At 32.7% G+C, this 13,483-nt stretch overlaps 1 protein-coding gene across 1 annotated transcript; it reads left to right on the forward strand.

The window, feature by feature from the left end:
* Positions 1–873: 873 nt before the first annotated feature.
* Positions 874–12,382, forward strand: LOC128986264 (uncharacterized). Its single transcript, XM_054406529.1, has 10 exons — positions 874–1,003; positions 1,972–2,130; positions 3,678–3,828; positions 4,560–4,902; positions 5,365–5,462; positions 8,465–8,631; positions 8,711–8,880; positions 9,686–9,834; positions 10,801–11,146; positions 11,555–12,382. Exons 2-10 carry the CDS (start codon positions 2,041–2,043, stop codon positions 11,736–11,738), a joined length of 1,698 nt encoding a protein of 565 aa, XP_054262504.1. The 5' UTR covers positions 874–1,003; positions 1,972–2,040; the 3' UTR covers positions 11,739–12,382.
* Positions 12,383–13,483: the final 1,101 nt, after the last annotated feature.

Here is a 13,483-nt window from a genome sequence, read left to right on the forward strand (position 1 = left end):
ACGCAATTGATTTATGTAGTCTATGATCCCTGGCGAAACTCGTAAAAATTTTGGATATCTAAAAATATGATGTAAAAAAACTTTAAACACTAGCTAAATTAGTTTATGATACCCTAATATTACTACATTACAAGGTCGTTAACAGAATAAATAAAATATATACGAGACACCAAAACATAGAATAGACGTGCGGTTTCAAAAAACACAAATCACACTTAGCAACATTGACAAAACAAAAGGACTGGGCTGAAGTAAAGTGTAAACTCACACCTTGAGGACTGATGATGGTTCAGAAGAACCGAAACTAGTTGCCAAAAATAGCAACGTAGCCTAACTAGCAGGTATCGTAAACCATTTTAAGTATAATACAGTCATCTGGAGGCTAAACAACCCTTTGAACATTTAATTAGTAGATTTTTAAATCTGCAAAACTACTTCATCATAGTAAATGGTTACCTTTTATCTTTAATATCAAAGAACACATAGCTTCAACTTTTTTATCTGGTTTTAAACTAGATAATGTAGATTTTTAGTCTATTTCCGTTCGAAATCAATGCATGACTTTAAAGTCCGTCGAGGAATACTTCACAATATTCTTAACACAACAACATAAGGAACGAATGGATGTTACTTGCCCAACCCCTAATTTTCTTTCTTGCTAAGAATGATATACTAGAACTAGACAGTGTTATCATCCAGTCAAGGGTGGTTACGAAAATATGTTTTTTTTATAATTCGTCATTGCAAATCAATATTATAGAAGTTGAAACGAGTTGTATACAGAATTTGTATCAGTTACTTGCTTGATTTTAAAATGTGGTGAAACTTCCAAGGCCAAATATCTGGTGCGAACACCTGTATCACAGTTGCTCACTGCTATGGATTGTAAATGGATCAGTGTCCTACATGTTAAATAGAATCGTTTCAAATTTCAAAGGTTTTGTTTCAAGATTAGTGTGATGGCTTTATGCAACATTTTAATGTGATTAAGTGAGATTAATTCGTAAGTATTTGCTTAAATTCGGTGTCTTATTTAGAAATTGAGTAAAGGTAGAATCGCTAGTTTCCCATTTTGTTATTCAACATCGATTAAAATTTCACAAAATACAACAATATAAAATAAAACAGTATATATCAATATTTGTTTATAATTTTGTTTGTATCGAACGTGATTTGTTGATGAATTGTATGTACTTTTTGCTGTAAAATGATCTTAACATAAATATATGATTTTTTATCTGATTATTGAATTTACTCTATTAATAAGTTTTACGAATAGGCCTAAGTTTGCATTTGAATTACAATAATTTTTATGAATACCTAAAACTTAATTCAACATAAGTCACCAATTTTAATCTAATTATTTATCAGTATGAAATTTAAAAACATTTTTAGTGAATTTATTTTTTCTATACGAGGTTTCATATCTTCAAATCGTAAAATTTGTTTGTTTCGTGAAAATTGTACAGGATGACAATCAATTCTTAGGACGACTTTATTACTTACTTTAAAACGAGAAGAGGCATCAGAACCAAATTTGTCATTACTGGTAAATAATAGGCTGTTTTTAGTTTAACAAGCCCTTCAATTTGACCTACAGTACATATAAACCTATTCTTACCTTTGAGATTTTAAACTTACTTATTTTAAACTACTCTACCCCCCATTACATTCTCCACGTACACAAAAAAGTTGCTTACTATCACCAGCAATGATAAGGCATATTTGGGTGAGTATCTTTTTGTATTTAAGTTATAAAGTCGTCCTATGACTGAATTGTCACCCTATATAGTAATAATAAGGATAATTATGCTACAAAATACGTTACAGGCTTTGTATGCACAGCTAACCGACTGATTCATCACATCTAGATGAATATTCTTTGTGTACAGCAGTTATATAAAACTGTAAAATATGTTTGGCCGTATTCATATTTTTACAAAATATTTATAAATTCATCATATGTTTCAGGTACTTTCCCGACCAATATCTATATTTTTGACTCTGTTAATCCTTGCATATATCTAAGTCTACTGCAATATGAATTTTCGTTCCCGCACTTGTATAGTAGTAACCTCATTAATAATATGTGTTGTTGTGTTGACTGGGATCTCTTATGTCCTGTTCAAGGTATTGTATACTGAAAATACATTTACTAGTAAATAGGTTTTACTTAAGAGTTTATTATTGAAGAGTAGCTTTTAAGTTTAGATTCACTTAAGCCTACTGTGAAAAGAATTTACTACATCAATTTTATCGAATGTAAATGCCTTAAATTCCACTTACTGCCAAGTTATTATGTTTAACTACTTGAACATATAGGTACAGGTATTCCTCAAAAGATAACTACGATTTATACATTATCCATACTGTTACTTTTCCAAGAGGAAAATATCTATGAAACATCTAGGAAAAATCTAAGAAGAAAGTTTTACCTGTTTCGGGTGTATCGGGCGCTGGTATCGGGTGGATATCGACCTTCTAAAGTTTTGTTTTTTTTTTGTTTTAGTCATATTTGTTGCTGAGTTTGCCCATCTGGATATTGTGACCCAATATTAATATGCTTGACTGGCAGACTAAGTACTGTATAGCAGATAACTAGCACATAGCTAAGTTTTGGCCAGCAAAATCCGTCCTCATTTTCTAGACATCAGCTCTTGAGACATATTGTAGTGTTTTAAAGGAAGGCAAAAACACATCAGTTAATAAACTAAGAGGATATTAGAGAAACCTTTCTCCAGGATAAAAGAAATTAGAAAAACGGAATTCCGCACACGCATTGAAATGGCTTTAGTTAGTGTTTTTAAAATGGAACTTCCATTTAGTTAGTATCCCGGGAAAAAACGTCCATCACCTCCCCTCTTAGTTCGTGAAATTAGAACTGAGATTCTTATGTCTGGTATAAGAGGCCCTTCGTCAACACTACACTGTGATAAGACTTAATAAGGGAGTGAGGAAAACTAGTAAGCCAGTATGCTAAGCAGAACTTTGTTTTTTGTTTCTTGTAGGTAGTCAAAATTTTTAATTTTAGGTCACAATATCCAATGATATAAACGGACGCGGCAAAGATTATTATGAATATAACTAAATCCGATAAAACCACACAGGTATCCTTCGTTAAAAAGTAACAGCACAACTTAAGTGTCGAATTGTAATTGTACCAATCTTTTGTGTACAATCTGTATTTACTGTATGTACTAAAAATGTTTAATTTAAAAGTAATGATCAAACTGTAAACAATGCTATAAACATTTTCAATCACTATAGGATATCCAAAGTTTTAACAAAAGTTTTTTTGTGTATAATGATTTTCATAATAATAATAAATGTTCAAACTGATGAAGAGATCAAAAGTAACAAATATTACATAAAATATAAACGATGCTCAAATAAGGAACGCTGGCCATAACTAACCTACTTCCTGCCCGAACTCAAGGGATGAAGAAGACAGCTATTTCTTGATATTGCGTCATCTTGAAAAAGGGGCTCGTACAATGAATAATATTAAAATAGTATGATTATGAAAATAGTTTTATCGGATTGACAACAGTTGTAAACTATGTAACAGTTTTTAAAGTGTGTATGCATTCTAAGTTATATAATATTTTATAAACTTGCTAAGGTTTAATTTTAAGGCTTAAGGTTATTTTTTCCATACAAAGTATGTTGTTTGCCAGCATGGGTCAGAAAAGAATCCAGCAGAAAAAATTGAATCGACTGAAAATGAACAAAATGTGACTAAAACTGTTGAAGAAGAACACGCAAAAACTGAACAGGATGTAGAAGAGGACAATTCTGATATTGCGAAAACTCCTATAACTATTGAGAGTAAGTGGGAATTTCAGAAACATTTTTTTTAGAAGTTTTGTAAAAAAAAATGGTTACATTATTAGGATTTATTTTCTTAATCCCGACGTATATGACATATAAATACTTTGGAAACAGTAGATAACACATTATCAAGTTTGGTATATTTTTATTTAAAAATAGATCTAGTATAATGACACAGTAAAGTATTCTTTAAACTTGAATTTACAACCCGATGGGCTAAAAACACTCCCTGACTTAAACCTTTGACTATTAATACAACAACTTCTGTATCCAATAGTCAATGCTTAAAAATACTATGATGTGAGGGCCAGAGTTTTAGGTTAAGCTAAAATAACTGTAATATAGAAAAATATAAAACCAGTAGTAATTATAGGAAAAAGTACCCGAACATAAAATTGTATTTTCAGTTTCGTAATGGATATCAAGTATACGTATATTAATGATTACTATTGCATTCATTGGAAGATGCCATTTGGAACATCCAAGAGCAAATAATCTTGATGTTACTCCCTCATTTGTAGTCCTAAAATTCATAATAACATTAAATTATAGTATAAATAGGTTTTAGTACCTAGTTTTTTGTAGATTTTTTACTCATGTGCCAAACCTTAATAGCAGAGATAACGTAGTTCAAAGCTGCATTATTAATTCAACAAAATTAAAAACCAAAAAGTATACGTTTTGTTTTTTCAAGTAGTGATGAATATTAAATATAACTATTTTTTCAGACTATAATCCTCTAACCAAAGATTACAAAAGAAAAACTAACTGGAGCCAGTTCTCCAGCCACGACAGCGAATTCTCTGCAGCTGGTGCTGACTTCCACAACGACGGGGACTGTCGTCGTGTTGTGGTGTTCCTGGTTTATGGAGTCCTCCTAGGACATATCCTGACTGACTGTGACTCCCTAGAACCCTCCATGGGTATGGTGATGGTGGACGACACTCTGCACTACTACGGGAGTGCGATGATGAACCCTGGTCCTATAGATGATACGTTTATGATTTACGAGAAGGTGCCTGGATCGGAGGAATGTGTAATGACTAAATACACTTTAACTGGTGGAGAACGGTATGAATCTTACCTCTCAGCTATGTTACATTTGATTAAATATCTAAAATTATCAATATTACAAGAACAAACGTAAAAAAACTAGGGGAAGAAATTTTGATTTAGGGTTGTGTTTATTGATCTATGTAATAACCAATTTTTGAAGGTGCAAATTTAAAAAATTATACTTTTTTGTATAGATGTTAATTAATTCTCAATGACAATCTTTATACATTTGGCAAAGTTATGGTTCTGTTGTATTATGAAATGCATATTTTGATTTAAATTTTACACCTAAATAAAGTAATAATTTGGTAAGTATAATTTGGTTCCAATTATTGCAAAGTAGTTTTTATTCCTAAGCAATGCCTTAAATTGTTTTTAAACTTAGTTTGAACTGGTAATTGAATTTGTTGAAGCTATAATGAGCCTCAAGAAATTTTGTGTCAGTTAATTAGTTAATTTACAACATAAAACTTTCAGGCCCTCTCTAAAAGACAAAAAGGAAGGCGAGGTTGTTGACCAAAGCGATGACTACGACTGTAAAAGCTTAATAAACTTCAAACTGCCAACAATGTTTCGTAAGTAAATATTTATTTGCAATCAGGAATAAGAAATTCTTATAAAAACAGACTTTTAAAACACATATGACCTGAAAGTTGAACTATTTAGTCAGTATGGGCTAAGGCTACATTTAAGAAACCTTTAAATATTTGGTTTTTGGTTAATATATTCATAATTACTTTTAAGATAGAGAACATGGGAAAACATACTGTAAGTTAATAACTAACTACTGTAGGTGTTGGCCCGTCTTACCTACGTGAGTTGTCGATTTAAACTGAATATAATTCAGGACATTTAGTTTACACGCAAATAGAGATATTATGACCGATCCAATGGGGAAAACCATCGTTTAAACAAATTCCACGTGACCACTTATTTCTTTCATCCGATGATAAGAGCCTATGGACCTATGGGCCTATGTGCCATGCATTTTAAATCCGATAATTTAACAATAAAACAGTAATTGTGTCGATTTGATAAGCCTTGAAGTAAGATTGGCGGTAAACTCACACATACTGATCTACATACCAGCTACATATCCACTTACTGTATCTTATCTTACCTAAGTTGCCACTGAAACCTGAAGAGGATTCTGGCCTCCCATTCTCTGTCATCCCCTTTCTCTTCTAATGTAGATCCCAGTCTGGAGATTTTTATCATTACTTGGTCTTTCCACTTCATTCTTGGTCTTCCAAGTGGTCGTCTACCTTGTGATACTCATTGTGTTAACTGTTTTAAAGGTTTGTGTACCTTCTCTCCACTACGCATAGCCAGGTACTCTGATAAACGTAAGATTTTAAAGACTGCTCTTTAAATAAATTAGAACATCTAACATTTTACTATGTATATTTAAATAATCTGTCATCCTCTTACCGAATAAAGGAATGAATCAATGATTATAGCATTACACGTAGTATAAGTAAGTGACCCCTACGTATGTCATTTTTATCCAAACGGTGAATTTGTGTTACAAACTCAGAATGTTTACAGCTGTTGCATTAAGCCAATGTGTATTATACATACCAAAAGCTAGTCTAGAATGTTAGCGTCGGCTGCTAGACGTTTTTGGTTAAAACTTAATTTCTAAAAAACTGAAATCCTAAACTAAAATTATGGCTTTGATATTCCCTAGTTCTCAAAATTATCTTTCTTCCAAAACAAAAATCGTGAAAATCCGTCAAGTGGTTGATTGAGAATTGTTAAGTAAAAAAACCTGCTACGTTTCAATATATCGGGTGTCCCACGAAGAGGTCCCTATTTTTGAATTGATATATTAGACGCACCAAACACTCCTAAAGTTGTTTTACAAAAAGTCCTAAAATACACATATGTATAAGAAATACCCATGAGTATCAGTTTGAAACATAAGGACAAAATGGCGGGATATCAAAGATATATTCTAAATAAAAGTAGGTTTTTGTATAGAGCGCGCTACTGACTTGAAATTCTACAGTCGTGACTAACACATAAAATGTAACATTGTTGCCCAGAGTCTCAATTAGTTCTGAGATTAGTTATGATTAAATTAACATAAATATATTTTCAATCTGTTAAGAACTAATCCGACAATGACGGAGGTCCTAAACCCTTGCATTAGAGCGTAGTGGACAGGTAGAGCGCACCCTTAAGGCTGTTGATTCGATACCAAGAGATTTTTATTCTGGATCCAAATCTTATATGGCATTGGGATAGTATAAATTAAATGGCGGAAAACAACAAAATCAGCAATCGTATTTCAAGGGTAAACCTACTTTTATGCAGAATATGTCTTTGATAACCCACAATTTTGTCCTAATGTGCCACAATTCACTGATACTCAGGGGGATTTTTTACATAAGTGTAAGTTAGGACTGTTGAGTTTCAGGTTTGTAGAGTGTTCGGTGCGTCTAATATATTGATTCAAAAATTGGGACCTCTTCGTGGGATACCCACGAAGAGGGGGATGAAATATATCATTTTGTAGGATATATGATGAATGATGGTGACGATTAGGCATATGTTTAGTCCTAACGTTACATTAAAAACTCTTATTGAATTGCTTACTACTCAGCATTGTCGGGTAAAAAATTAGAATTATTGTCTTAATGTTTAAACGTCTGAATTTATAACAATGCATTGCCTAGTCCTCAGAACACAAAACTTCAACCTTTCAAATTTAGTAGCACATAAGACCTGCTCATAAATACGACCCACACTAAAGTATATGCAAATGTGGAGCAGTAATGAAATCCCGGCTCGTGGAATCCCTGAGATTTATAACAGATAAAAGTCTAGTGCACATTAAAAGTATTGAATATGACACCAAGTTGGGCCGGTTGAATTGTGAAACTGCTCTTTACTGGAGATGTTTCTGACGTTTTCAGAAGTTAGCACTCTCTCTATACGGTCTACTCGTTGCAGACCGACGTAAACTGTCATCAATACACTACGTATACGTAAATATATGTACAACTAAGATGGTGGAAGTCCTCTCCTCCACTGCGGACCCGCGGGCTCAATACGCCCATCTTGTCCCACACCGGTGGCATTGCACACCCTTACGTTGGGGACGGGAGATGACTTTGTGGTGTCAAACACCCTTGTTTTAACCCCTAAGAATGGTATTCAGTGGTGAGGGTGAGTACATAATTCCCTCCATCGGTGCATTTTACTTTCGTTTTGGAGCATTTTTGTCTTTGAGTACTTTTTCCCTTTAACTTCCAAATATTTGTGAGTGCCAAAACCACTTCTTCACAAAGTGTAATTAGTTTTTAGCAATTTCCTTAAAAAATTTGTTGGAGTATTTTTATGTCTTGAGTACTTATTCTCTTTAACTTGCAAATTGTCATGCGTGTCAAAATCAGTTCTTTACATAGGGTAATTTATTTTTTGGCCATTTTACTAACTAAACTTTAAATTTCTACTCACCGTACTTCATTTTACATCAAACGCCCAACATACTTCTTTGATTCGATAGTTTGTTAGCAAAACGCTTCCAATTCAATTTATCAATAAAACTAACAAATGACACTTTCTCCAGTTTTATCCGGGAACGGAGCAACCGGGACGTTCGCTCCTGGTAGATTCTGGGCGACCATCAACCCCTGGGAGCCTTTAGGGGTGGTGACAAGGATCTTCGCTTATGGATCGAGATGTTTCCGTCTTCTAGTCATAACCAGCTATGGTCGGAGTTTGACTGCTGTGAAGGTACTTTTAGTCAGAAAAATATTGGAAATTAAGTTTATCAAAGATGTAAATAGTTCCATAACTATCTTCTGATCCTTAGGTATCTTGCGGACCTGTAGAGAACATGGTTGTGACACAAGATGCTTTATACTTCGGAGATGCTTTTTTAATTAGACGAATTCAGTCCGACACATTTTCTGTCGTTTTAAACCCTAAGAGAAGCGGTAAATGCATCAAGAAGACCATTTATTTCACCACTCAAGACGGCCGGTAACGTATAATTATCTGTGTTTACTCTTGCATGTGGGTATAGAAAAATCTAAACAATTAATTTTCAGTTAAAAAATTTAAAACTGTTGTTCATATTGTGTACCAAAAGCTTGTGTGAGAAAACAGTTCAAAGCCCTAATGTTGCACTCTTAACTTCAACCTTTGAATATAAAATAATTTATACCATCCCAATGTCATATGAGATTTGGATCCAGAATTAAAATCTCTTGGTATCGAATCAAAAGCCTTAAGGGTGCGTTCTACCTGCCCGCTGGGCGCTAATGCAATGACTTAGGACCTCCGTCATTGTCAGCTTAGTTCTTAACAGATTGAAAATATATTTATTTTAATTTAATCATCTCTTATTTTCGTAGGATTGTAGCATTTAAATTTTTTGGTAATAATATAATTTTAAGTGGGTAGTGACTGGTAAATACCTCTAAATAAGCTTTTTTCTAAAGCATTTTATACATACAAATAAATGTTTAGAATAAAATGAAAACGATAGAGTCATGAATTTGAATGTAAGGAGGAAGGAGCCTTCTTCAGATAAAAAAATCAAAAGTTAACTGATTAATGTGAGAGGGTTAAAACGTCTGCAAGCGCTTCTCGCAGCGCTGTTAAATAGCGCAACATAGGTACTGATGCCCAAGCTGATGTAGAGCGCACCCTTAAGATTTAAAGGCCATCCAAATAATATGATTTCGTCTATATGGTCTTTAATTCACATTCTAATAGAGTTTATTTTAGAATGATAGTCCAGATTCGAAAGGCTTTTAATATATCATTCCTTGCATCTCTTTAGTCCAACAGCGATTGTCAAATCAAAGGAAAATCTAAGTCCTGACAATAAAGAATGCACCAGTACTGTGAACGGAGAAATTTCTGGAGCAACTATAGGAAAGGATGCTATAGAAGAACTCATAGAAAGGCTGACTCTTAACAACTTGGGTGGTATGTATATCGTCTGTCAAAAAGATATATTGGTATTGCTAAATTTTATTTAACAATACAAAAATTCTAGTAAGACTACAGTATACTGGTAAAGTATTTAAGGTATTAACGTATACATGATGCCATTTACATTTGTTCACTTTAAACTACGAGAACACAACCCTGGAGATCTCATTTAAACCAAGCAAGTTGTTTTAAAGAATATTGTGATAATTTGACATAAAACTATGATTTTAAATATTTCCAATCAAAATTAGCTTCATTCACAAGTTAATATCTGACATAACTTAAGAATCGAGAGGTGATGTTGAATAGTTATGGATTCGAATAAGTTATATAAACAGTCTGTACAGTTACCGAGAGCACATACAATTATATTTACCTCTCCTTAAAATTAAAACTAACTAACCTGTGAAATATTTAGAATCAAACCAAGCCAAGTTGGCTTATAACTCCATAATAGAGTTTTAAAAACATAACAATTTAAGTAGGAAATTAAAATTAAACTTACTTTTCTTAAGACTTAGAGGCAAGCTAATTTCTGTGTAAAGAAATCTTTAATTAAAAAGGCTATGCCAAGATCAGGCCTATTATATATATTTTTTAGAACGCCATGAAAATAATTAAAAAATGTATTCACTCATTCACAGCTTAGTATCAATATAACGTTCCATACCCGCACAGTTGAAACGCATATAATTCCGTTAAATATATTTCAATCTAAGTATAAAATTGTGATTTTGTCTGTCCGTCTGTTAGATAGCCTACTCATCAAATCATCTAGGTAAACTTGGCTGTGGATGGTGGTAAAACTAAATTGAATTCCTAATGGCAGGCTAATTACCACACAAGTCTTTATTTTTTTACCCAAGGTCGCATTACTATCCATCTTTATTTCAAGAACCTCTTACGTTATCTTACACATGTTCAGTCTTAGAATTCACCCAAGCTTTGCTATTTTAACAGTTGAACCACATGGATATTCGATGAGTAACTATGAACCATGGAGTCACTTGAGTTACATAAACCTCTCCATGGACCTTGGAGTAGCTGTGAGGTTTTACAAGATCAAAGGTGGAGGAGTTGCTGTCCACAAGCTGGTCTTGGCGATAGCTAAGGGAGTTCCACTGACAGCTCAACTATTGCCCTTCAGTCCCGTCCATCGTCTGGTGATGAGAGAAAATGTTTTGTACTACAACACAACTTTGATGATGAGAAAGGCCAAGGAGGAGAACACGTTCACAACACTTGTCAAAATTGATGACGAAAAGTGTTTGAAACAGTCTTTCGTGTTGAAGGAAAAAAGAGGCCGGTGAGTAGTTTTGATGTTAGCGAATTTCTCTATAGGGCTATTGACGTAGGTGGCCCTGATAGACTTAGACCCGGCACCAATTTACTGTTTAATTTGTTATGCCTCCAAAGGCCATATACACTATTTGTTGAGTAAAGTTAAAATTTAAATTTAAAACTTAACTGCTTTAAAATATTTTATAGTTTCGGGATTAAATCTTTAGGCAGACCAGTAAACGTAGATCATGTGTTTCATTGAGCCATGTTTTTGTTTGATAGCTAGAAAAACGCTGCCATATAAAGTCGTTATTACAGGTTCACACATATATCCTTAGACAAAAGAGAAAATGTAAATATCATTCGCAACAATTGTCTTTACTTTATAATTTTTACATTGCATATTACATGCTATATTACTTCTTAATTGCAGGTTTGTGAAGGAAGAACAGCCTTCAGGACTAGAGGTTACTAAAAACGCGGATGATGACTGCATGGACTTGATCGAAGGAAGTCAGTTGAAAAATAAAGATTACCTTAAGTTGAAATATGCAACTGATGAAGATGGTGTTCCAAAGTATCTTCCAAAAGAAGTTACTTTTCCACAAAATACTTAGTGCAAAACTTAGAGTGTTGTTTAAGTTTTGTTAAGCTTTTCTTTTCATTTTTGACAGGATTATCTAAGTTCTTTGAGTAATGAATTTAGCTCTCTATTAAACAAATCTAAGTGTTGGTCTCACATTAGACAAAATTGGTGGAATTAACTGATAAATAAAGAAATGAGTACATGGGAATATCTCCAAACAACGCGAAACACCCAGAGTAACAGTTTCGCTATAATAAATCTAATTAGGACTCATCAAGTTTACTTTTGACTTGTGCTTGTTGTGAAGATAATAAATGAAAAATTAAAACTTAAGAGTGATTATGAAACAACCTTTAAAAAATCATAAATGACTATTGAAGGGTAAATGAAAAAAAAAGTTTTTTACGATATACTAAGGATAGTATATGCATTAAATAAACAATTCAGATACTTAACCAAACAGTATGAATAATGAAAAACCATTATGATATTTTTAAGACTGTGCGTGTAGTTATTTTGAACATAAATTATAAACTGGAGTTTTTATAGAGACTTGCACATGCTAATTGCACATGCAAATAATATTATCAAGATATGTAATTCATAAGGAAGTGAAGTATGTTTAATAAATGTAAGACATCTCTGTATTTTTAGTTAGTATATGAATAAACCCAATTGTATTTTTCATTCAATAAACCTTTAAAAAAATCTTTTGGGGAAAATCTGTGTATTTCAGCAAACTTAAATGCATAGAATACATTTAAGAATAAAACATAAAATTCTCTGGTGTTTGAAATTTGCAAAGTTTGTTTTATCGTTGTTGGAAGTTGTTATAACTTAAAACTTGTAGTTGTTCTTTTAACTCACGAACTTTCTCGCCTATTGAAAGCCTTTTTATGGGTAAGGTGTGTTGGTTGACTTCAAGCTCTCGACCAATAAAAATCGTTTCGGCATTATTATATAAGAATATATTGTTTGCATTCGCAGTTTATTTTTGCAGTCAAAAGACCTTAAAACTAATAATGGATTTTTTTTATTAAGTAACAAAATAAATGCAGATGTAATATGATTACTTATTTGTATCAAATACAAACTATAATAATAAATTGTCCAAACGTCAAAACAAGCAACTGACAAACGCGTAACAATTAAATTAGTTGGGAATCTCTTAATAATATATTTTAGATTTACACAACTATTAACTCGTTTTCATGATGGGTTTGTGAGTTTGGTTGCACTGATTTCTATTCAAGCCAGTGGTTTTGTGATAAACTTACTAGTGGTTAGGTTTGCTAGTAAAACAACTAAATCATATACATTATTCTATCCAGTGTTAACTGACGTTAAGAAGGCAGCATTTAAGCAACATGTAATTTTAAAATGCCCTTTCGGGCAAAGAATGGTTATTCAGTACTGATATCACATATTAATCGGGATCATGATGAAAAGACCAACAGGTTTCCTTCGATAGCTAGAGGGGGTTTCAGTAAAAGGTTTGTTAAGTTTATTTATCCAAATTTAAAGTGGTATTTCAGCTTCGATTAGGAGTCTGTAGTTTTAGTAGTGTGATATGAATCAATATGTAGTTGTGTTATTGCAAAATATTACAGGTTAGTCTTGTTGAAGTAGTGTTTGATTTCGGTATTGGTGTATGTATAAAATTCCTTTGGAAATACAATTGAATACTTTAAACATACTTATACACATGATAAAAAAGCTTTGAGTAGCCTAAATAAAAAATATTACAAAACCATTACAAGGTGTATACAGATCGTA

The sequence above is a fragment of the Macrosteles quadrilineatus genome, unplaced genomic scaffold (assembly GCF_028750875.1).
Source record: "Macrosteles quadrilineatus isolate MER2022 unplaced genomic scaffold, UCM_ALF_1.0 Scaffold_2__2_contigs__length_208266976, whole genome shotgun sequence".
Classification (NCBI taxonomy): domain Eukaryota; kingdom Metazoa; phylum Arthropoda; class Insecta; order Hemiptera; family Cicadellidae; genus Macrosteles; species Macrosteles quadrilineatus.

Coding starts and splice junctions, on each gene's coding strand:
- LOC128986264 (XM_054406529.1), top strand. CDS start 2,041: ATGAATTTTCGTTCCCGCACTTGTATAGTAGTAACCTCATTAATAATA. Junction 3,829..4,559: donor AACTCCTATAACTATTGAGA/GTAAGTGGGAAT, acceptor CTATTTTTTCAG/ACTATAATCCTCTAACCAAA. Junction 5,463..8,464: donor CAAACTGCCAACAATGTTTC/GTAAGTAAATAT, acceptor CACTTTCTCCAG/TTTTATCCGGGAACGGAGCA.